The sequence below is a fragment of the Hippocampus guttulatus genome, chromosome 15 (assembly GCF_054856545.1).
Source record: "Hippocampus guttulatus isolate MCC_2025c chromosome 15, RoL_Hgut_1.0, whole genome shotgun sequence".
NCBI classification, from domain to species: Eukaryota; Metazoa; Chordata; class Actinopteri; order Syngnathiformes; family Syngnathidae; genus Hippocampus; species Hippocampus guttulatus.
Window position 1 is genome coordinate 12647341 of NC_141275.1, and position 24378 is coordinate 12671718.

Here is a 24378-nt window from a genome sequence, read left to right on the forward strand (position 1 = left end):
GCGCCCCGTTGCTGCTCAGACATGCTCCAGCCTCTCATTCAAAGCTTTTATGTTGTTCCACACTGTATGGAAGTCGCATTTGAAGTTTGTCAAAAATACCCTGCATGGGAGATCTCTGAGGAAAAATCAACAGGAGTTGATTCTGGGAAATCGACTCTGATCGGAGAGTCGCTGCCGTAGTGTTGGGAGCGTGTTTTGTCTCGTTTGTCCGCGCTCGGCGCTCTCGACCTGCAGTGTCTTACGGTGGCTGAGACTGGACATTTCATGGACCAGTTGGTTCGTTCATTCCCTCTATTCTGCACTCATTGCCTGTGCAGCGGCTTGTCCCCTCCAGTGGGTGTCCATTCACCAGACCATCGCTATCATGAATTATTAGTTCTATTTTTCCCAGCACTCGCTAGTGCTTGAACGCATAGCTCTCTCTTTGCTCCGCTCGTCGCGTCTATCAGGAAGATGCATGTTCTCGTTGGATCTCATTAGTAAACCCCCCCCACTGCCACCAGCGCCAACCTCCCACCGTAAACACACAGTCACGTAAGACCCAGGGCAGTTCATTTCCTAATGAGACCAAACCAGATGCTCCTTGCTCATCAGGGCGGATGAAAATAAAATAAACAATCCCTCCCCAAATAAACAGGTTCTTTTAACTCTGCCCCCTCACCAGACCAAAGGCCATGACCCCTAAGTCCTCATCATGCTCTTTATAGGCTTGTGTAATTCTTTTCACATGCAGGCGCATGGTTCCTTTTTTTTTTCTTCTGACAGTATGTCAACCATTCAAAATCCGAGTCACAGTAATCATTTTGCATTACAAGATTTTCAAGATGTAAATGACGGCGCTTTGTAAACACATCCATTGAGTTCAGAACGATAACAGCCCTCCACTTCAAACCTTGCCTAATAGGTTTCCTGAAAGGAAGACATCATTTAATATTAGCTTGCCGCGTTGCCACGAAGCCCCCAACAACTTCCTTCTTGTTTTATCACGTATCACAACAACCCCTGACCCGAGGAACGCACACACAAAAGAAGTAATGTTGTCTTAGAAAACGATAGAGGGAAGGAAGCGTGCAGCTAGACACCGGATAACACACTTGAGTGTTTGTGTCTTCTCGGCAGTCCACGCCCCTTTTGCTCCATGGAATTAAGGTGGCCATGAATAATCTGCCCGCGGTTACACCGTGCGAAGCGCTAGTAATGGTTTTGTCCACCTCCGCACCTCCCCCTTGCCTTCTGCTGTCCAGAATTCTTTGGAAGCTCCTCCCTTCGAAGCACACCTTATGCAAATGAGACAAGGAGGGCACAGCAGGCTTTGTTTACACAGCAATCCGACCACAGCCTGTTAGCCTTTTCTACAATGCACTGCTCCGGCAAACGTGACGAAGAAGAGTGCGTTGAGCGGAATAGTCAGTGTTCCTTTGCTGGAACCGCAAGAGATCGCAATCTTTTTTTTCCCCCCCTCCACAAATGTGGTGAAATGATTCACACGAGGAGGTAAAAAGAGACTATATTGTTCTTGAATTTTGTATTTTTTTTTACATTTGATTTTTTTAAAGACACCCCCCCGCTTGCGTTTTCATTGGACCGGATTCCAACTTTTTGCAAGCTCGTCCTTTGCCTTACTCGTTCAACACGTTGTGGGGATTGAGAGGAAATTCTAAACCAAGACGTTGTGGATATCCAAAAGGTTGATCTTCTGTAAAGCCCTTGAAAGGATTTGATGCAGTCTTAGCGTGGGAAGGTTTTCCTTTTGCTGTGATATGCTGAAGCGCCCACATTTCGATTCGATCTAAGAGGAATCTTTTGGAGGGAAAAGCCACGGAAAAGGCCATGGAATGGGATCACAAAGACAAGGAGTCCTGCTTGTCTCCTGCGGCATTTGTTAATCAGGTGCAATACTCCAATATCCTGGAAGGAAGATTTAAACAGCTACAAGGTAAGAAGACTTCTTTCAGCTTTCCGATTTGACGTCAGAAGGGAGCGCCTATTTGTAATGTGATTTGGGGGCAGTGAATGAAAGCGCTCGGGGACACGCATGAGGCTTCCGCTCAGTTTCTAAAGCAGGACGCCAGTGTGGCACCTGATTACTCGTAGGCCACCTGGCCTCAGCTTATTACAATGCATGTCTCTGTCCATGCTGTGCACACACGTTGAACGGCGCTTGCGCTCACCCAAACTGTATTTTTTTTTTAATTAACTTGATTAAAAGCAGAAAGGGAGTAATGGGAATAGATTCTTGGCGTCGCAGTGCGGCCGGTTGCCTTTAAGCCACGGACGCTTTATTCGCAGGCCACGGGGAGTTTGCAGTCATTGTCCGTGTTCACGTTACAGTGCGCGCAACTTGGCCTCGTGCCACCGGTATGCAGAAAAAAGGTTTCGGTGTTTGCAAGCTTCTGGCCCTTCAGCGGTGGGGCTCCACAAAAGAGCGTTGTCTGATGCTTTTCTTGAGGGTGGGCGGGGTCGGGGCTCAATTTGAAAAATGTAACGGCGCTCGGCCGTATTTTAACGACGTAGAGGGCGCTACTGCAAAATAAGATTGGAAACACTCAACGCGTTAATTCATTTAGGACTAAATGACAAATGGGTCTCATAGACGGCATGGAGATACCACAGAAGATGCTAACCGTATCTTCGCTTGCCACGAAAGGAAAATAGTCATGTACTGTAATGAAAGCGCGAGATTGGTTATGGAACAGGAAAACTACTTTTGGTCCAGTTTGTACATGGATGCGTCTGGGACAGAACTGTAAATATGCACTCCACAGTCGCACGTCTTATGAGTGACTCGTACTTGCATTTCCGGTTTGACTGCACTTGAGGCTCATTCTTGGTGTCACTCCTTCAGCCCTGCGTTCAGTCACGCTGTCGGCGGACAGGCTGTGCATACTTTTGTGTCTGGGCCTCCACACATCTTGCGCTAATTGAAAGCATTCCTATTGTTGTGATTTCAAGTCTTGAAATGTATTTGGAGATGAAGCATGTGTTCCACCATCATCGGTGGTGACACATGACTGTACGACCAAATGCTCAATAAGTCTTGAACTAATATTAAGTCTTCTGTATTATGTAAGACAGTCATAAAAAGGACATTGTCACACTTTTCCCAATTAAAAAATAACGCAAACACAAATTCACAACCCGCCTTAAGTCAAAAGCACATAAAGCGAGCGCTCGACCCCGTGGCACTGAATATCTGCAGGATAAGGCAAGTAACTCATTAACCGCAGTTGAAGTAGATAACTGTAATGCGAGCGTGAGCCAGCTAGTTAAATTTATGTCTGAAGACAAATATTTGTTTATGCACACTCACGCTTCATTTTCCCAGTAGAAGGACGTTGGGGTATTGTGCAAACTTATTTTAATGTAAACGTATTCTCATTCATCACAAATCACAGTCTGAGCTTTATATTATGTGGTCAAACTCCGCATGGAAGTACAAAATCACTCCTTTGCTTCTTTTTTTTATTTTTTAAATTCATTGATTGTGAGCCTTGTCAGTGTAATCAATTGCACAATGTTTTTTTTTGTTGTTCTTCCTCCATTTACCCACTGAGTTAACCTTCTGTGGACTTTTGAACTTGACTCTAGTGTGGCCTGAATTCCTTCTCAGCGTGATTGTTTTTTGAAATAATTTAACGGCAGCTCATAAACCGCACAAAATAAATCGATAGTCCGCGCAACCTAGAATGGACTGAGACCGCACAGCTTTCACTTTGGCACTCATTTTGGTTCATACGTCCAAGTAGTCGTTTGTCCACCGTGCGAGACATTTCGGTGAAGAATGCGGCCAACCTTAAACAACTGGGTGTTGCAACTTGATCTATCGAAAGCTCTTACTCAAGTGGCCCGCAGCTGTATCTCCAAGTCACGTTACCCTTTGTGAGACTTCAGCATCCGCACAAAAACAAACCGGCGCACAATCCAAACACAAATTCCCTCTTTTTGTTTGGACAGTCAGACCAACATTGACAGTTTGCTCTTAGAAACATGTCACGAGACGGTGTCCATTTTGGAGGCCGAGGGACAATGACTGTCTTGTTGACATTTCACTTCTGTCTTACTGTCCAGATGTTGTGGTTTTAGGGGTGCCCGTTTCGCTCTCCTCTCCCATGGGATTGGCCTTGGCCACTCCCTCCCTCCCCACATTTATCAACCGCAGCTGCAGACGGTAGAGAAGCACAACCCGAATTGATACCTTAGCCGTCTTCACAATGGGGGGCAAAATGGACGCTTCTGTAACTGATGTCTCGGTGCTGTCTTTAGTCTGTCGGCCTCTTCTCAGTTCATGAGAGGAACGTGCCGCTTTGCTCTCGTGTGCATGTGACCTCAAACGGTTGTACAAGGGAGGTGGGGGGGAAAAAAAAAGAGTACATACCTCATGTTGCAAGGTGGCAGTTTTACCACAGGCTTACTTTTAGAAGGACAGTAGAACCAAGACAGTTCCGCTTTCATAGCGAGTGCAATGTGCAGCTTTGTGCATCTGCAGGTGATATGTTGTAGTTTGCAGCACACATTCGCGGTTTTATTTAAACACCAATTGGTGCTAAATTATGTGTCTGGAAACAAACGGAGCTATGGAAAAAATTGCAAAAAGCCATGACTGGCTTTGTTGTTGTTTCCTTTTGACAGAGAGATAAAGTTACGGTTGGGTTGGCACGTAACAGGGTTGGAACATCTGTCAAAGAACCCATTAAATGTTAGTCAGAATCTAGATAAAGATACAGGAAGTTATTTTTCCATGTTCACGAGTTCAACACTCCCAAATCATGTTTGTCACGACGGGTGCTGGATGACTAACAGCTCATTCTCATCGCCAGTTGGAAAAGCGCATCCTGAAGTGTCATTTTTTTAAACGTGGACCATAAAATTGCGAGTTTTAAGATTTAGGCTGGTGCTTATCCTTTGGTTCGTTAAAATAACATGTATCTGGTGTTCCTCAAATAACCGAGCGGAAAATGTGAGAGAAAAGTCGTACTCCCACGGATTTCCTCGTTCCTCCACCGTAATCTTCAGAGGGAACGACGAAGAGAAGGTCATTGAAGCAGATTAAAGCAGACATTTTGTTTACCCATTCTTTCCGAGGACATGGTGACCAGAAGCGATCATTATGTATAGTTCAGGGTGAGATGGCATGTCAGAAGTTTATGGGATCGAGGGTATTTCATCCTATATCTGAAAGAGCCAGGAACGGTGAGACAAAAAGAATCATCAGAACTTTTGTCATGAGCTAATTCTCTGGTGTCTTTTTTTTTGTGTGTGATAGCTTATCACAATCGTCCAGCCTGTTCAACCGTATCAGTCAGGTAGACTCTACTTTCACGTCATGCGAAATGCTATGCTGCTCAGCTTGGCGCGCTATTTTCAGACATCCCGTCTTCTTACTTCTTACCCTCGGTGACGACACAGACCCAAAGTGCAGTGTCATGCATCACAGCAACGAGATACAGGATTGATTAACCATGCCCCGATCCATGTATTGAACTCGTTTTCAGGACTGAGAATTCCAAGAATGCTTCTTTATTTTTTTTCACCTTTCTCCCCTCACGTTATGTCGCTCTTTATCTTTTCTTGGAAAACCAGACGCGAGTTTTATCACCGAATGAGGAATACAGCCACAGATTCGCTGCTTGTATTTGGCCGCAGAGCAGCACACGCCTTTGGCAGAATTTGAACACGACAACTGCCGAGAACTGAAGCAGTAAATCGCTGCTTGCGACCACATGTAGTCAATCAACGTCACTGTATGGTTTTGTCTCCTTTCAAATGCAATATTTCAGATTTTACATATCCTGTGGGACATCGATATGCATTTTAGTATGTCGTCACTTTTGCTAATATTACCTGATCATTATTAGACTCATCATCAACACTTAACAAAAAGTAGGACCAGCAGGACCAGCACCAAAAAAACCTCTTCAACCTTTAAAATGTAGAAAGGGGACCGGCTGACTAAGACCGCATACCTGATCCTCGCTCTCGTATTTATCATCTACTCTTTCTGAAAGTTCAACTTTTGAAACAATGCCTCTTATCTTCAAACAACAAACAACACAACCCGCAAGTGCCGCTATCGTGACACGAAACAGCTGCGCTAGGTTTCTTCTCATCGACCGCAGCGGCAACCGATGACATGTTTTGTGTTTTGCTTGTGATCTGGAACGAACAAAGCCATCATAGATTGATGTCTGTGTTTGTCAGCCACCTTCCTGTTCAATTCCCTTGTCATTAGGGGCCACTGTGGCGGCGTGTCGTCCGCGACACTGCCGTCCACCTCAGCTTGAGAGTTCTTTCTATCATGGAGGAATGCAGCCTCCTCCATCTTCCACTCCCATGAGCGCCTCTGACATGTTCGCAATGACAAATAGCTGCATTTCTGCCTCGCTGTGTCGTATAAAAATGAGTCTTATGTGGCCTGACGTTCTCACACTGCACCACAAAATGTCAGTTGAGTTCCCAGCAAGTTGATTCTTAAAAGCAGGCTGAGTTTGATAAATAGAGGTGTGCCATCTAACAATAGGGGTGTGCCGGGGAACATAACAAAACTGGCCTTTTTAAATGCGTTCATTTGATTCCGCAACAGCCTCTAATGCTGTCTTAGCTGTGGGAAATTCCACCGTCCTCTTTCTCTCCAGTCATTTTATCTGAGTTGATGAGGCTTTTGAATGGTCGATTAATCCCACTCTAAATAGGCCGTATCAAATCAAATACCGCAAATTCTTTGACCATCTCTTTGCTTTTGCCGTTATTAGCACATAATGAGCCATTTGCAAACATCGTTCGTTGTTGCTTTCCTTTTCCTGCAAAAAGTGCAGGGAAAGCCTTACGAGTTCAGTGGTGACAAACGGAGAATTTGAAATGGCCATAGGCTGAAGAATCAGGCATTTAAGGGAGAACCGGAATGGCCCTCTGCATTCTGACGGTCAAGTGTTAGCAAGGCGATTTGTAAACTCATTAACGGACTCATGTGAAAACATTGGGCTTTCTTCATACGTTTTGAAAGATCGGTAGACAGTGGAACCACTCTTTCTCCCTTTTAAGGTGTTCAAAGCGGAAGTACCTTCATTCAGCCTGCAATAGTTCAAATGTAACGCACTGTGGTATTGCTCCACCTTAGCTAGCATGTGCGAAATTTTAGAATCAGTTTTTTTTTTGTGTGTGTTTTTTTTTCCACCCTCTCGATGGTTGCTCGAGTGGTTGATTACACAACCTCTGTTAGCTCACGTTCACTGAACTTCACCCTTTTGGACTTTATTAATAAACTTGCAATGTGGCAGATTTCGTGTTACTTGAAATGGTCTGGTAGTGTTCATACGTACATATAATGATGCGTATTGTTGTTATATCAATAGCACAAAGTATCATACTGGAGTAAGCATATTCAAAAGGAAAGGAGATCTTATGTCCTAGAAATGAGGCCACCTTGTTCGCTGGTAGAGCGGGATTAGCCTCTTATTCCCCTGGTCCATATGTCTGAGCTGCTGTTGAGTTGAAATCATTCACTCTTTTTCTCTCATTTCCCTATAGCGATGACAAACATTTGCAATGCCACTTTATTTCAACCGAGTTGTGGCGAGCCGCTTAACCTCGTGAGCAGAAATGTCACAAAACACACAACTAATTGAAATCTCTTTCTAAGCGGTCAATAGAGTGATCCGAGTGACTTAATGCCATAGCTTATGGAAAATGGACCGCACCTCAGGATTTACTGTCTGCTCGCTGAGGTTTAAAATTGTATATTCAATGTATTTTTTTGGGGCGGGGTATTTTGATGCAATGCGGTTGCCTTTTGATAAAAAATCTTTTCTTGTGATTTCTTTCCAGATGAGCGTGAAGCTGTACAGAAGAAGACCTTTACCAAATGGGTGAACTCTCACTTAGGCCGCGTCACTTGTCGCATCGGTGACCTGTACACGGACCTGCGTGACGGCCGCATGCTTATCCGCCTGCTGGAAGTGCTCTCAGGAGAACAGCTGGTCAGTATCTGAGATATTAAAAAATAAAAATAAAAAATCAATCGCCGTCGCCCTTCTGGCACCGAAAGTGATGAGGAAGGACCCTTCGTGTGCCTCATTTCATCATTTTTATTGTGACTTTATTTCTCTACTGACATTTACAACATGGATCTTTTTTTTTTTTTTTTTGCCTCATTCGCTTCGCAGCCAAAACCTACGAGAGGCCGCATGCGTATCCACTGCTTAGAAAATGTTGACAAAGCTCTGCAATTCCTCAAAGAACAAAAGGTCCATCTCGAAAACATGGGATCACACGATATTGTGGATGGGAACCACCGTCTCACCTTGGGACTCATCTGGACCATAATTCTTCGCTTCCAAGTAATTTGAACAATCTTCCATATCTCAAAAATGCTCACTTCTATCTCATCCGAAGATTGGGTTACTTGGGCACTATCCTAAATTCATAAATGTTGCGGCCACAGATTCAGGACATCAGTGTTGAGACTGAGGACAACAAAGAGAAGAAATCCGCAAAAGATGCCCTCCTCCTGTGGTGCCAAATGAAAACTGCTGGGTGAGAAATCCGCCGGAGAGCGCATTCACTTTATGGCTAAGCTATCAGGCCATTTATGCTACTGTAGTCCTAAAAGCAAGTTACTGCCGGACCTGTGTCTCACGTTAATGATTCATCACCTTTTGTCCTGGCCTCCACAGCTACCCCAATGTCAACATCCACAACTTCACCACCAGCTGGCGGGATGGCCTAGCGTTCAATGCCATCGTGCACAAACACAGGTCATTGACTTCTCCTTGTACTTGATGCCGCTTACTACATTGGTATGTGCGAAGAACCGAGCCATTGTTGGCCCTTTGAATGGAGCTCTTTTCAAAGTGAGGTTTGAGATCCTTGTGGTGGGTGCATGTTTTGCTTTGCACCTATTCCTTTATTTTATTTTTTTATTTTTTTAAACTTATATTCCTTGTTGCAGTGCCATCGCACTGCTCAGGAGTGTTTTTAATTCAGGTCTTCTCAGTCTATATGATGGCTAGAGATAAAAATAAAAGTGGGAATGAGATGACCTAGATCACAGAAATAATAACCCACTTATTTTATATGTGGAGCCATTCTAGGGAAATCACTTGCACCTCCAGTCGGTAATAGTGCCGTTAGAATAGCTTGCCAAGCTATGAGTACATGCGTACGTGAAAGGCTCTCTCAAGCCGAGACTCTGCAGTGATACAGTGGTGAAATGTTATTGAAGGTTAACGTGACACGACCATTAACATAACTGTTCAAGGTATAGACGAGGCAGCACATGATTGAATTGCGCAAGTAGTTCACTCCTTCCATTGGCTATTTCCAATTTCCAGGTCTGTCATCGGAGACGAATCTGTTTTTTAATCGATAACATTTATTTTATGGTCTAATTCTCTGTGGCATAAAAAGCTAACGGCGCGTTTCAACCCTGACACCCCGCCTCCCGGAGTTTGTTCCTATTAAAATAATAATTGTTCCCTGGCCTCCGCAGGCCCGACCTGATTGAGTTTGACACCCTGAAAAGGTCCAACGCTCACTACAACCTCCAGAATGCTTTCAATGTGGCCGAGAAGGAGATGGGCCTGACGAAGCTGCTGGACCCGGAAGGTGAGTGATGAAAGCCACGACCGACACACAAAGCCTTATGTAACTTGCACCGCAGCACGTGTTTCCTCTGAACCACAAATTTTCCGTGGCCTGATTGATGGATTGCCAGGCTAAATTATAGTGTCGATGACATTGCATCCCGTCATTGACCTTTGACACTGTACTTCCAAGATATGAACTTCACTTAAAACACACTCTATTCACCCTGCTCCAGATGTTAATGTTGATCAGCCGGATGAGAAGTCCATCATTACCTACGTGGCGACCTACTACCATTACTTCTCAAAGATGAAAGCGCTTGCAGTGGAGGGCAAACGTATCGGCAAGGTTAGCGCCCCCGTGGATGAATAATAATGCACATACGTTTATGTGAATCATGAATATCTAACGAGTTTGCGCTTGCTATTTGTTTGGCCGGTTGCTTTAACCCCTCGATCTCTCTTGCAGGTTCTCGACTACGCCATTGAGGCCGATCAGCTGATAGACAAGTATGAGACCTTGGCCTCAGAGCTGCTGGAGTGGATTGAGCAGACGATAGTGACGCTGAATGATCGACAGCTAGCGAACTCGCTCAGCGCTGTACAGAATCAGCTCCAGGCTTTTAATTCTTACCGCACTGTGGAGAAACCGCCCAAGTGAGGAACAGAAAATATCCATTTCAAAACAATGACCCTGTTCTGTTTCGTTAGGATGTAAATTTTTTTTTTCATTTGTTTTAACAATGATTGTTTGTCGCCGCAGATTCACAGAGAAAGGAAACTTGGAGGTCCTGCTCTTTACTATCCAGAGCAAGATGAGAGCAAACAACCAGAAAGTTTACATGCCAAGAGAGGGAAAACTCATCTCTGACATCAATAAGGTATTTGTGTATCCAGAGAGAGATGCATGCGACAATTTTAGCCTTAGTAGTAGTATGTAGCGCTTACTTCCTGTATTTCCTGTATGTGCAGGCATGGGAGCGGCTTGAAAAGGCAGAGCACGAACGTGAGCTGGCACTCAGAAACGAACTCATTCGCCAAGAAAAGCTGGAGATGCTTGCGGCACGTTTTGACCGCAAAGCTGCTATGCGGGAAACATGGCTGAGTGAGAACCAGCGGTTGGTGTCTCAGGTAACTCTTTGGAATCGCTTTATAGCCTCATGAAGAACAAAGCGAACATTTTGATGCCAGCTCTAATTTGATCAATTTTGCCATCAAGGACAATTTTGGAACTGATCTGGGCGCGGTGGAAGCCGCCACCCGTAAACATGAAGCAATTGAGACAGATATCGGTGCCTATTGGGAGCGTGTGGCCGCCGTTGAGGCTGTTGCCAAAGAGCTGGAGGCCGAGGGTTACCATGATGTGCGACGTGTGCTTGCAAGAAGGGACAATGTGCTTCGCCTCTGGGAATACCTCAAGGAGCTCCTCGCTGCACGCAGAGAGCGACTGAATGCCCATCGAGACCTGCAGCGGCTGTTTGAAGAGATGCGGTACATCATGGACTGGATGGCTGACATGAAGGTACCGCCACAGCATTTTAAACACGCCGCCAATTAACCGGGATGCCCCGAGAGCGACTGTGATTTGTGGACTCCATGTCAATTTTTGTAGCATTGAATGATTTGCGTCCTTATTTCTACGTAGAGTCGTCTGCAGTCCCAAGACAGTGGCAAGCATTTGCATGATGTTTTGGACCTACTTCAGAAACACACACTCGTAGAGGCTGACATTTCAGCACAGGCAGAGAGAATCAAAGCAGTGCAGGGAGCTGCCAATCGCTTCACTTCGCATGACCAAGGTGGGGGATTAAATCATTGTTTCCACCTTCCGTTTATGTTTTCTGTTCAGTGAAACGTACTTTTACAAGACCGGCCGTATATGTTCTTTCCTTTCACATTGCCAGCGTACCAACCATGTGAGCCGGGGCTAGTGAGTGAAAAGGTCAACCAGCTGGGCCGAGCCTACGAGGAGCTAGGCCGGCTTGCTGGACAGCGCAGGGAACGCCTGGAGGACTCCCGTCGCCTTTGGCAATTCTTGTGGGACTTGGGGGAGGAGGCAGCGTGGATCAGAGAGCAAGAGCAGATCCTGACCAGCGGAGAATGTGGCCGGGACCTCACGTCTGCCCTTCACCTGCTCAGTAAACACGAGGCTTTCAGGGATGAGATGGCGGCACGCTACGGCCCGCTGAGTAACAGCATTGCTGCAGGGGAGGCTTTGGTGAACGAGGGACACTTTGGAGCCCCAGAGGTCACAGAGAATATTCGAGACATTCGTGCACAGTGGACACATCTGGAGGAGGTGGGTGGTGATCAACATTCCCTTAAAGTGCTTGACACGTCTACCCTATTCGAAAAAACAAAACAAAACAAATGACTTTGGTTGGATTTCCTGCTCTTTGTCTTTCCCAGACAACAAAACTGAGAGAACAGAAGCTGAAAGACTCAGTGGCCCTGTATCAGTTCCTCACGGATGCTAATGACATGGATGCTTGGCTAATGGAAACTCTAAGACAGGTGTCCAGTCAGGACGTGGGCCATGACGAGTTCTCCACCCAAACTCTAGCTCGCAAGCAGAGGGAAATAGAGGAGGAGATCAAGAGCCACCAACCCCTCATTGAATCCTTGCATGAGCAGAACCAAGCATTGCCACAAACCTACGCTAATTTCCCAGAGGTATACCTTGTCTGTTTTTCATGCATTTCAAATCATCTCGTGCTGTCTGTACTACTAAATTACTGTTTATTGTCACTGTAGGTGGAGGGCCGGCTACCTGCTATCGAGCAGCGCTATAAAGAGCTACAGTCCCTGTCAGTGTCTCGTCGCCAGGCCCTGGAAGGCGCTTTAGCACTTTATCGTATGTTCAGCGAGGCGGGTGCCTGCCAACTCTGGGTGGAAGGAAAAGAGAAGTGGTTACATGGCATGGAGATCCCGACCAAACTTGAAGACTTGGAGGTGGTGCAGCAGAGGTCAGTGTCGAAGTAAAGCATTGGGGGGGGATTGAGATTGTGTATTCTTTAGCTCAGTATGCAGTGGTGGGCATCGCAACTGGTACTTGGGCGTCCAGACGTTCGTACGAGACTCCACCTCTAAATGCCACCGCTATCACGCAGCAATTCATCAGGAGCAGTTTAAAGTCAACATTAATCTTAATGACATGACAACAATGGATTCAATCATTGCTCAGAGCAATCAAGTGATGGGAAAATGCTGACGTCATTGTATGCTAGTTAGCTGGTCCTCTCAGACGAATTTCAAATTTGATTGGTCATATTGGCCACACATAATAGTTTTTAAGTTACATCTGGCAGCACGATTGATCCTGAAGGCAGTGGGCGGATTAAATTGGCATGGCAACGCTCTATTTATCTTTAGTACAGTCTGTGAATTATGTACCTTTGCTCCTACAGGTTTGAGACACTGGAACCAGAAATGAACAACATAGGGACCAGTGTCACCGATGTGAACCAGGTGGCTGAGCAGCTGCTGTCTTCAGACAACTGTAACAAAGACCAAATCCACCAGACTCGCGACCATCTGAATAACAGGTTAGAAATGACACACCATGATGGTAATGACCCAACCACCACGCAGCGGGATGATTGATGACCGTTGGCATCGTCCCCAGGTGGAAAGAATTCCAGAAACTGGCTGGTCAAAAGAAACAAGGCCTGGAGTCAGCCCTCAATATCCAAAACTACCACCTGGAATGTAATGAAATCCAAACGTGGATGAAAGAGAAGACCAAAGTCATAGAATCTACTCAGAGCTTGGGAAATGATTTGACCGGAGTGATGGCTCTACAGCGGAAACTCACGGGGATGGAGAGAGACCTAGAAGCTATTCAGGTACGCGGTCTCCTCTACGCTGGGTGTGGAAAGATGAGCACGTTTTAAAATCTTTTTTTTTGTGTGTGTGTGTGTGTGTGTCTACAGGGGAAGTTAGATGACCTGAGAGAGGAAGCAGAAAAACTGGCCCAGGAACATCCAGATCAAGCAGGGGAGATTCAAGATCGCCTGGCGGGAATACAGGAAGTGTGGGAGGAGTTGAACTCCACCATGAAGCGGCGTGAAGAGTCACTGGGTGAGGCCAGCAAGCTGCAGGGCTTCCTCAGGGATCTTGATGACTTCCAGTCCTGGCTGTCCCGCACACAGACAGCTGTCGCCTCTGAGGACATTCCCACCTCTCTGCCCGAGGCTGAGAGTTTGCTCGCCCAGCATGAGAATATCAAAAATGAGGTGGATAACTATAAGAACGACTATGAGAAGATGCGAGTGGTGGGTGAAGAAGTGACCCAAGGTCAAACAGATGCCCAGCACATGTTCTTGGCTCAAAGGCTCCAGGCTTTGGATACCGGCTGGCATGAGCTGCGTCAAATGTGGGAGAACCGCCACAGTCTCTTGGCCCAAGCGTTCGACTTCCAGACGTTCTTACGGGACGCAAAGCAGGCGGAGGCCTTCCTCAACAGCCAGGTTAGGAAACTAAGGTTTCTTTCCGGAGAGCTACGGCCACCGCCATTCTAAAAATATCTCGAGTGGCAGTCTGAGCCTAGCTATAAGCAAACACGAGGCCGCCAGCTGGCGCGCTGAGGAAAGAGGACGGCGGCGTTGCTTAGAAACGCCTTCGAAACATCCTTTTTCGAAAATTATTTCGGGAACATCGCCCTACGTTTGACTGATTTTGTGCGAAAGGCCTTGTCAAGAATTAGGTTAGAGTTGTGAATTGAGCTCCGAACATTCCTTTCCTCTCTTTTGTTAGGAGTATGTATTATCCCACACGGAGATGCCGACAAGTCTTCAGGGAGCGGAAGAGGCCATTAAAAAATATGAAGATTTCCTCACCACCACCGAGGCCAGCGAGGAGAAGATAACCGGTGTTGTGGAGGCGGGACGGCGCCTCATTAACGATGGCAACGCAAACTCGGATAAGATCCAAGAGAAAGTGGATTCTATTCAGGAAAGGTTGGAGCATATTGAAAAGAGACACCATTTTCCGCTCAATTTTTAACTTCCTCGTTCGCTTCGACCAGGCACCTCAAGAATAAGAACGCCGCCAATGAGTTGCTGGCAAAACTTAAGGACAACCGGGAACTGCAGCACTTCCTCCAAGACGGACAGGAGGTATGAACAGCACATCATTAGAAAAAGTCTCAAAGTATTCAGCTGTTTTGTTCGACACATGATCATTTTTTTGGGTTTTTTTTTTCCCGTAGCTCACATTATGGATTAATGAGAAGATGCTGACGGCTCAGGACATGTCATATGACGAGGCTCGAAATCTTCACAGCAAGTGGCAAAAGCACCAGGCCTTCATGGCAGAGCTGGCCTCGAACAAAGACTGGCTAGACAAAATCGATAAGGTGTGACAACCCCCCCCCCCCCCCTTTCCATCTGAAACTACGCACGGAAATGAAACGAAGAATAACTGTCCCGCCTGCTTTTCGGTCTCCTAACAGGAGGGCCAGGCTCTTGTGGCAGAGAAGCCAGAGCTGAAACCTGTTGTTCAGCAAACCCTGGAGGACTTGCAGCGTCAGTGGGAGGAGTTGGAGGGCACCACCCGCACCAAAGCCCAATGCTTGTTTGATGCCAATCGAGCAGAGCTGTTTACACAAAGCTGCTGCGCTCTGGACGGCTGGGTGAAGAACCTCGAGGGTCAGCTGCACAGTGACGATTATGGCAAGGATTTGACCAGCGTCAACATCCTGCTCAAGAAGCATCAGGTCGGCCACCGCGGCGACGTCTTCCCCGCCGGTGACAAATCATGCTGCTCGTGTCGGTTAAACGACTGATGTCTCACGCCCCCTTTTTTTTTTCTTTTTTCTGCCTGTTATAGATGCTGGAACACCAGATGGAGGTCAGGGAGAAGGAGGTGCAGTCACTGCAGTCCCAAGCTTTGGCTTTGTCTCAGGAAGACGCTGGATTGGCTGAGGTGGACGGTCAGCAAAGGCGCGTCACCGACAGCTTTTCCAGCCTTCAGGAGCCGCTTAGACTGAGGAGACAGCGGCTACTTGCCTCCAAAGAGGCACACCAGTTCAACAGAGACCTGGAAGATGAAATCGTGAGTTTTTTTTAATTTTTTATTCATAAGTGTATTTATGTTTTGGCTTCCTCATCCATAATTGTCTTAAATCTTATTCCTAAAGTTGTGGGTGAAAGAACGGATGCCCTTGGCGGCCTCCACGGACCATGGAAAGGATCTTCCGACAGTGCAGCTACTTATCAAGAAGAACCAGGTATTTTGACTTCAGCCTTTGAAGTTTTTGGAAGAGATGATGATCGCATGATTTATTTATTTTTCCTATGATGCAGGAAGATGGAGGTTGTTTCGAAAGAGATTTTCTGACCGCGACTGTAATCCGAGCAGCGCCCATGATCCACGCAAACGGCTCCAATCCGATGGTGTCCTTTTTGTTTCTGAATCAGACGCTGCAAAAGGAGATCCAGGGACATCAACCCCGCATCGATGACATCCACAAACGAGGCAAGACGCAAAGCCAGGTCGATGGGGAGCGACAGTCTGTCCTAGAGGAGCGACTTGTCGAGCTGAAAGAACTCTGGGACCAGCTGATTGCGGAGACCGACAAACGCCACGCTCGTCTGGTGGAGGCCAATCGAGCCCAGCAGTTCTACGCTGACGCGGCGGAGGCAGAGGCCTGGATGGGAGAGCAGGAGTTGCACATGATGTCGGAAGAAAAGGCAAAGGTAAACCAAGACGAATCGGACAGAGAATTGGACCGATTGCCGCTTGCCCCATGACCTCCTTTGTAAAGTCACCCCAACCGTTTGCCTCTCAGGATGAGCAGAGTGCTCTCGTGATGGTTAAAAAGCACCAGACTCTGGAACAGGCACTTGAAGACTACGCCCAGACCATTCACCAGCTAGCCAACAGCAGCCGATTCATGGTCACCAGTGAACATCCAGAGAGGTTGGAGAATGCCGTCACATGTTGTTTCACAGCTGTATATGAGGAGCGGAGTACATTCCCGACGGCTGATTGGCATGGCGGTATGTTCAATTTGACAGTGACCGAATCACCTTACGACAAGCACAAGTCGACAAGTTGTACGCTGGCTTGAAAGACCTCGCGGAGGAGCGCCGCGGGAGGCTTCAAGAGAGACTTCGTCTGACCCAGTTAAAGCGGGAGGTGGATGATTTGGAGCAGTGGATCGCAGAAAGGGAGGTGGTTGCCGGCTCCCACGAACTAGGACAGGACTACGAGCATGTCACTGTAAGTCGTATTGCGCCCCCGGCGCATCCCGATGATTACGGCGCCACGGGAAATGAAGCGGAATCTCATTTGTTTTTCTTTGCGCAGATGCTGAGGGACAAGTTCCGCGAGTTTGCTCGTGACACGAGCACAATTGGCCAAGAGCGCGTCGACGGCGTCAACGCGCTGGCGGACGACCTGATTGAGTCGGGTCACCCGGAGAACGCCAGCGTGGCCGAGTGGAAGGACGGCCTCAACGAGGCCTGGGCCGACCTGCTGGAACTGATTGACACGCGCACGCAGATGTTAGCGGCCTCCTATGAGCTGCACCGCTTCCATCAGGATGCCATGGAGGTTCTTGGCCGCGTGAAGGAGAAGCGGGAGGCGCTGCCGTCTGACCTTGGCCGAGATCTGAACACTGTCCAGCATCTACACAGACAGCACAATACTTTTGAAAACGACATTCAGGCCCTCAGCGGGCAGGTAATGTGCTGAGAAAATGCCTCCGATGGAGATTCATCTGGAAGAATTAATCTCTCGATCATCCGCCCAAAGGTGAACCAGGTGCAAGACGATGCCGCACGGCTGCAAAAGGCCTACGCCGGAGAGAAAGCTGATGATATTAACCGCAGCGAACATGCTGTGAGCTCTGCCTGGGAGGGTCTTCTCAAGGCCGGCGAGTCCCGCAGGGCGCTCCTGCTCGACACGGTGGAAAAGTTCCGCTTCTTCAACATGGTGCGCGACCTCATGCTCTGGATGGATGGGGTCAACCTGCAGATTGATGCGCACGATAGCCCCAGGTGAGTGCATGATCATGCTCGGGGGCAAACACTTTTGCCCCCGAGCAGCTTGTAACTTACTTTCTCATGATGTCGTTGCAGGGATGTCTCCTCAGCGGGCCTGGTCATCGCCAATCATCAAGACATCAAAGCGGAGATTGAGACCCGAGCGGACAGCTTCACGGCCTGTATTGACATGGGCAACGCGCTGGTCAACAATAACCACTATGCCACCGATGAGGTCATTATTCTCTTGCCGCGACAATAAAAGTTACGACCATGTCATTGCTCATCACAGCTTCATTTTCAGATCCGGGAAAAGCTCTCTCAGTTGAAAGAAAAGAGAGACAAGATCCACAAAAAGTGGCAGGACAAGATGGACTATTTACAAATTAGTATGTATCCTCATCTTGTTTACGAGAGAGCACATTGCATGTGGCATTTGCTTCAGTTAGCGGATCATATGGCATCGTACAAACGTAACACTGGATATTTCTCTCCTTCCCTCGCCTTGCAGTGCTAGAGGTATTGCAGTTTGGACGCGATGCCTACGTCGCGGAGTCGTGGTTGGCCGGGCAAGAGCCTCTTGTGCGGACGGCAGACCTCGGCTCCAATGTCGACGAGGTGGAAAGTTTAATCAAGCGCCACGAGGCTTTTGAGAAGCTCGCTGCTTCCTGGGAAGAGCGTTTTGTCCAGTTGGAGAAACTTACGACAGTGAGTCGACTGCATTCAAATGAAATTGTGAAAGAAGAATCACTCTTAATTCCTCGGGCATGAGGGCTCCAGTTTAGAAATGGCAACTGAGTGTCTATTTTTTTTTTTCAGCTGGAGGAGCAGGAAATTCAGAGGAGGCGAGCGGAGGAGGAGAGGGCACGGCGGCCCCCCACACCGGCCCCCGTAGAGGAAGTGGTGCAGTCGGAGGCAGAAAGTCAAGTGCATGACTCTGCTGCCAGGTAAGCAAAAGGTTGATTTTTATCAAATGTAAAGCTTGTGGGTTAACACTGTCAACATTGCTTTTGATCATGCGCCTTATCTCTTAATCAAACACAGAACCAGTCTAGACCAGACAACACTGAATCAGTCGGTGTCCGTGAACGGAGTGCACAGTGACAATGACACATCACAGGTAAGAGATTATATTTATTGATTTATTTTTTTCCAAATCATGGTCGTGGATCTAGACTAATGCCTATTCAAATTCAGTTTTTCAATGAGATAATAGTTTATCCTCGTTGCAATGAGATGACAACACTGATGTGCTTTATAACTAGCAAGCAATCAGAAATAGGACATTTTCAATCAAAAAAGGTCTTGTCACTAATGCCTGTGCTTCATTTGTATTCCAAAATAAGACGAGATTCTGAGTGCCCCATTGAAACAAATATATAACTGTACTGTTTGTGATGTGCGTGTTGACTTATCAACATTGTCCCTTGTCAGATCACGACATTGTTATATGCAGGGTGGCACTTACATCATCATCATCATGATCTATGTTTAGCTCCAGCGGACATCCATGTTTAATCCAAACTGACTGCTCATGAGATGAGATGACTCGAAGACTCAACGAGTGTTGTTTTATGAGTAAAGAAAGGCTTTTATAGTTGACATGATTTAACAATGTCCTGTTGCGTTTTTACCAGCAGTCGCTATCGCTATCATTGTCAGTGGGATCGAAATCAGAGGCTAAGCGTGTGTGTAAACCAAAGCAGCCTCAGCGTGTGAGTACCAAGATTTGGTCAGCTTTGTAGCCTTCCGCTCAGCCCCTGGTCAACTGCAGCACCATTGCGCTTTGTCACAACCATCGCTTTATCATGTAAGATCATTTTTGTCACGGCCTCTGGTTGGCAGCTGCGCTCCAAGGCATCATGCAGATTCATGCACACGTGCTGTTCATGGCTCAAGTACGCTGATACATTTATGTGCTCATCTTGACCAGGACACGAGTGAATGTCGAGTTGTGTTTGTTGAATTTATGTGTAGTTTGTTGTCGTCCTTCCCCGTACGTGACAGTTGCGCTAGCCCCCCCCCCCCCCCCCGCCACCCCCGATACATCGTCTGATCAGCATACACTCAATAAAAGATACAGAAATGACAACTAGATTCTGTAGGTGCAATATCTATATAATTCAAGCTGTATAATGTCTGAGGTATTTATGACAGGTGTGCCACAAAAGCTTTCAGGAAGTGCAGCTGTAGTGTAATTGTGTGTCTCTGCGACAATGTGTCATTATGCGAACCCGCTGAACTGACAAAATGATATACAGCGACTGTCATTCGAGCTTTCCCACCCCGGCTGCTTAGCTGCTCTCGTCCTCCATCAGCCTTCGCCTTGTCCACCTGCACCTCCACTCATGTTCCGCTCTGAACCACAGGGCTCGGAATCGGAAAACGGACCGGGTCGAGACAGCGGCTTGGCCTCCTCACGCCTCGATCCGTCGGCCACGTTACCGGGCCGAGGTGGAGCCGACGCCGACCCGGACGCCATGGAGGGCATACTTTGTCGAAAACAAGAGATGGAGTCGCACAGCAAGAAGGCAGCTACCAGGTAATAATAAACTCATCTTTTTTTTTCCTTTTTTTTTATGTGTTCATCAACACGATTCTAATTGCTTTTATATAATCACACAGATCATGGCAGAACGTATACTGCGTCCTAAGAAAAGGAAGTCTGGGTTTCTACAAAGATGGCAAGAGTGCTGCTAATGGGATTCCATACCACGGAGAGGTCCCCATCAGCCTTGGCGAGGCAGTTTGCGAGATCGCACATGACTATAAGAAGAGGAAACATGTATTCAAGCTCCGGTGAGTGTCAAACTAGTTTTTGCCGTATTACTGTGTTGACTCAAATATTAGCCTTTTAAAATTGATTTCTCAAAAACCCCTGACCAAAAAAATAAAAATAAAATAGAGAAAATACTGTGTGACTTTTGGGTCAACTGACCATGTGAATGCTCTGCTTCCAGGCTAGGAGATGGAAAAGAGTACTTGTTCCAAGCAAAGGATGAGGTGATAAACAATAAAGACTTTGTAAATGTGTTGCATTTCTGCTGTGAATTGGTTGATTCCAAATTTCCTTTTGTCCACTTCAAGGCGGAAATGAGCTCCTGGATCCGCTCCATCCTCACTTCCATTCCATCGGGATCAGGAGACTCGCCTGGAAGTCCGCGGGTCCTCAGCCGCGCCATGACCATGCCCCCCATCTCGCCCGTCTCGCCCGGCTCGGTCGACACCGCAGGAGTGACCATGCGCAACAAAGACGGTAAAGATAAAGATCGGGAGAAGAGGTTCAGCTTCTTTGGCAAGAAAAAATAGGACTTTGGTCAAAATCATGGATGGAAGCGACCCACAAACTGAACGACACACTGGTCTCGGCGCAGCTCAGAGGCGCGCTGTATTTCGACAGCTACAGAAATTGTACTTTTTTTTTCTCCCCCTCCGGTTTTATCTGTCACTTTCTTTTTGGTTCGCCGACTAAGTGCATCTCAAACACGGAAGCCCTCACCCAGAGACACCACCCACAATAATTAACAGAACTAATGTTTGAAGAGAGGAAAAGGGGCGTCCCGTTTATCTCCTGTCCGCAGATTTGGTCGGCCTGCATTGCGTTGCCGCCGTTGTGACGCCCCAATTGCTGGAAGCTCTTCTTCTCATTTGACGCAGTCACCTCAGACCCTTTGTTCTGCTTTTGAGCTTGATGTTATTAACCTGACCAATATTAATGCTGTTCTGATGATTATTTATCTTTTGTTATTGCTGGTTTGAAGAAAACAATTGATTTGATTATCCATGTCGTGGAGAGAAACAAAGTAAAAAGTAGTGGAGAATGTTGGGTTTATCCTTGTATGTATTATGATAATATTTGTTTTAGGAATGACGGTACTTGAGTTTTTTTTATTTTAATAAAGGTCATTTAATTTTAGCAGTCTACAGTAAGTGAACACAAACTCAATTAGGAAATTTATATATGAAATAAGCTTTTTTTGTATTGCTAAATTTGCCAGAATTTATCATTGCAGTGATCTTTTCTGCTTGATTTGTGAGTTCTTTTTTTTTTTGTCTGTATGAGTTTTTTTTTTCTTTTGTCTGTACAAAGCAGAGAAAATTAGTTTTTGTAGTGCGTGTGTGCGTGAGCGTGAGCTGTGGTGATGTGGATTTTGCACGTCAATATTACTCCTCATCAGACAACGGCCTGACGGATGCTACTTTTTGGTACTCAAATGGAGATGAAAATGAAACACGGATACAAAATATTACTGGAATTCTTTTCTGCTGATAAATGCTTTTTCTTTACCTCTGCGCTTTTTTTTTAAACTGACATGTCCAAGGAGTTTTTCTTTTTTCTTTTTTGTTTCAATCATCACTCTGGCATTTGGGGGCCGAAGCACATTTGGTGTGGCAGACGTCGATGGATGGCAGCACATGTCCAATCACAGCTGGTGTGGCTTTGATGTAGGGAAGTGCCGCTTTACTTGAAAAGATACCCCTCACCCCTGTACTCAAACCTACCTACCCTCCATTCAAATACTTTCACGATATAAGCTTTCACAGTATGGAGATTTAAAAAAAAAAAATTCCAATATGATCAAACTGGGCTATGGACTCTATATGTAGGTACAATAGGCCCAATGGTGCGCTCAAACATCAAGGTCTTGTCAAATAGAGACACGTTTTGAATCTTCTCAAATGATATTTGTGCTTTGTGGCATGATTATACTGTAGGTTTATCTTTTGTGTACCACCATCAACCCATCTATGTGAATTCACGACAAGAACGTGATTGTTTCATTATCAGCGTGGGAGAACAATGTGATGCGTAATTGGCGTCTCCAATCACTAGAAATAAGGTAGCCAAGTCTATGGAAAAAACATTCTCATAGAATCTTCCAACTACTGTACGTATTCAATGATATAATAGAGCTGTTGTCTCAAAATACATATTGATAATTGTCACTTTCATCCACGTGTCAATTTGCCTTTTCTGACTGCCAAAATTCACGTAGAGGTAACTTGATAACAATCCAAAACTGAGGTTTGGTTTTGTTACAGGTAATCCGGATACTTGCTGATCACAATGACACTGACAGAGAGAGATGTAAACCTACATTATGGTTGCGCTGGTTTGAACTGTCACGCTTGGCCTTATTTTGTAGTTCCAAATGAATGTGGAACCATCGCTCCAATCCGAGTACAGGGTGACCAAACATCCACTTTGGCCCACAGTCTGAGGAAGCCAAGTTACAAAGGTTAACAATGCATAAACAAGTGACCATTGGCACTGTTACGTTGAGCACAATGATTCCAAATGAGTCCTAAGGTGAAAGGTCAGGCAACAGTATTGTATGACTTCATCTCATTTTGAATGTAAATCAATCCATTTCAGTTGGGCCAAATTGGTCACGGAAGCAAAAAAAAAAAAAAAAAAATCAAACAAACATAAGTGCTCTCTCACAAAACTGCACTGCGTGCTTGAAGCGTGTGCAATTCTCCTCAGAGGACCTTTTGACAAGAACGAAAAGTTGGTTGGCTGCCAGAGCACTCGCAAAAATAAAAGTTCTGAATGATTTGATGTGTGAACTGTTTTATAGAAATGGGGGCGAAATGCACTGAATGGGGGTGATTTCTTTTTTGTAAAAAGTGGGAGGGTATTTGCAGTCTAGTTGGAAACTGGTCATTTTTTTCATCCGGTGGTTTTGTCTTGCGGCATTGGATGAAACTTTACATTTTCACTTTGCTTTTGACAATGTCCGTTTTCTTCCTCTGTAGTTAATAACACTACTATTATTAATTGCTATTATGATCATTATTGCTACTGTTGTTACTATTACGACTCCTGTTACTAATGCGTTGAAAAAAAAAGCAAAAAAAAAAAGTATAAATGCTGTCCATTTTTCAGGTACATGTCTGTAATCGCAGACTCTTCCACATGGTGTCAGTGTGCCGTGGAACATTTTCATTACAATTCCAGAAATGTTTGTTGACTTCTGTATCTCCAGCTACAATATTAGGAATAATAAAATCTGGTTTAATCAAAAATGTGCTGCTTTTTGGGGAGTAAATTATGAACTTGTGTATTTTTGCTAAATTACTGTGCAGCTCAGTTTAACAGTCCAAGTTCTACAAATGATGCATCTATGTTCATCTTTCTGTACCAATAACATATAATGACGGACAGAACAAACGTTCTTCCGTGAGAGCAGAAGTTACATTTAACGTGTATCCACATGTGGCCACACACCAGAATAATAGCTCCATGTTCATCACAACAGACCTAAATTTTCTGCTAAGTAAATATATGAGTAAACTGAGACAAGTGCATGACCAGAAATTACACATTTTACCGAACAATAAGTGGAGCACAGCCCCTTGTCTCACGTTTGTAAAAAACGAATGAAACATTTTTTTGTTGCATAAAATCTAATCATACTGTAGTTAACTAATTTAAAGAAGCCATATCCCCCCACCCCCCATTGGCTAACCTTCAAAATAGACTAAAAACATTCTAGAATCACATATCATCACAATCATAGCCTACGTCATCCAAGCAACGGCCCGCTGAATTACAGCTGGGTTGACAGAAGCCTCACACTGCAGTATTTAACTATGTTTTAAGACGTTTCGATTTTTCTAAAGCATATAGGAAGGGTGCTCTAAATATCACGGTTTTTCAATTATTACGGCCGTGTCTGGAACGTGTCACCGCGAGAAACGAGGGGTTCACTTCCTGTCAGTATGACGAAATGCTCCTTGCAACGACCAAAGATGACCACTAAGCAGTGCTAAGTGGTGACCCTGTGCTACATTTCCCAGCAGCCCCT

At 45.9% G+C, this 24378-nt stretch overlaps 1 protein-coding gene across 6 annotated transcripts in view; it reads left to right on the forward strand.

The window, feature by feature from the left end:
* sptbn2 (spectrin, beta, non-erythrocytic 2) overlaps positions 1-22519 on the forward strand; it is a 30124-nt gene extending 7605 nt beyond the window's left edge. Inside the window, exons 1-39 of one of the 6 annotated variants that reach the window (XM_086130449.1) lie at positions 1327-1936; positions 7822-7973; positions 8160-8333; positions 8438-8529; positions 8670-8750; positions 9485-9600; positions 9815-9927; positions 10048-10235; positions 10342-10459; positions 10551-10709; positions 10798-11100; positions 11224-11377; positions 11483-11877; positions 11988-12251; positions 12333-12544; positions 12986-13123; positions 13204-13423; positions 13511-14047; positions 14334-14536; positions 14605-14695; positions 14788-14934; positions 15031-15294; positions 15408-15632; positions 15718-15807; positions 15998-16276; positions 16369-16499; positions 16598-16802; positions 16890-17264; positions 17337-17581; positions 17663-17801; positions 17871-17955; positions 18078-18274; positions 18386-18513; positions 18611-18686; positions 19204-19281; positions 19936-20108; positions 20192-20365; positions 20527-20569; positions 20654-22519. In XM_086130449.1, coding sequence (XP_085986575.1) covers positions 1831-1936; positions 7822-7973; positions 8160-8333; positions 8438-8529; positions 8670-8750; positions 9485-9600; positions 9815-9927; positions 10048-10235; positions 10342-10459; positions 10551-10709; positions 10798-11100; positions 11224-11377; positions 11483-11877; positions 11988-12251; positions 12333-12544; positions 12986-13123; positions 13204-13423; positions 13511-14047; positions 14334-14536; positions 14605-14695; positions 14788-14934; positions 15031-15294; positions 15408-15632; positions 15718-15807; positions 15998-16276; positions 16369-16499; positions 16598-16802; positions 16890-17264; positions 17337-17581; positions 17663-17801; positions 17871-17955; positions 18078-18274; positions 18386-18513; positions 18611-18686; positions 19204-19281; positions 19936-20108; positions 20192-20365; positions 20527-20569; positions 20654-20875 — 7092 coding nt within the window. In that variant the 5' untranslated portion in view covers positions 1327-1830 and the 3' untranslated portion in view covers positions 20876-22519. Of the gene's footprint in view, positions 1-1326; positions 1937-7821; positions 7974-8159; positions 8334-8437; positions 8530-8669; positions 8751-9484; positions 9601-9814; positions 9928-10047; positions 10236-10341; positions 10460-10550; positions 10710-10797; positions 11101-11223; positions 11378-11482; positions 11878-11987; positions 12252-12332; positions 12545-12985; positions 13124-13203; positions 13424-13510; positions 14048-14333; positions 14537-14604; positions 14696-14787; positions 14935-15030; positions 15295-15407; positions 15633-15717; positions 15808-15997; positions 16277-16368; positions 16500-16597; positions 16803-16889; positions 17265-17336; positions 17582-17662; positions 17802-17870; positions 17956-18077; positions 18275-18385; positions 18514-18610; positions 18687-19203; positions 19282-19935; positions 20109-20191; positions 20366-20526; positions 20570-20653 lie in introns of those variants that run through there. The other 5 variants (XM_086130452.1, XM_086130447.1, XM_086130448.1 and 2 more) reach the window with 5 other exon arrangements.
* The last annotated feature ends 1859 nt before the right edge of the window (positions 22520-24378 follow it).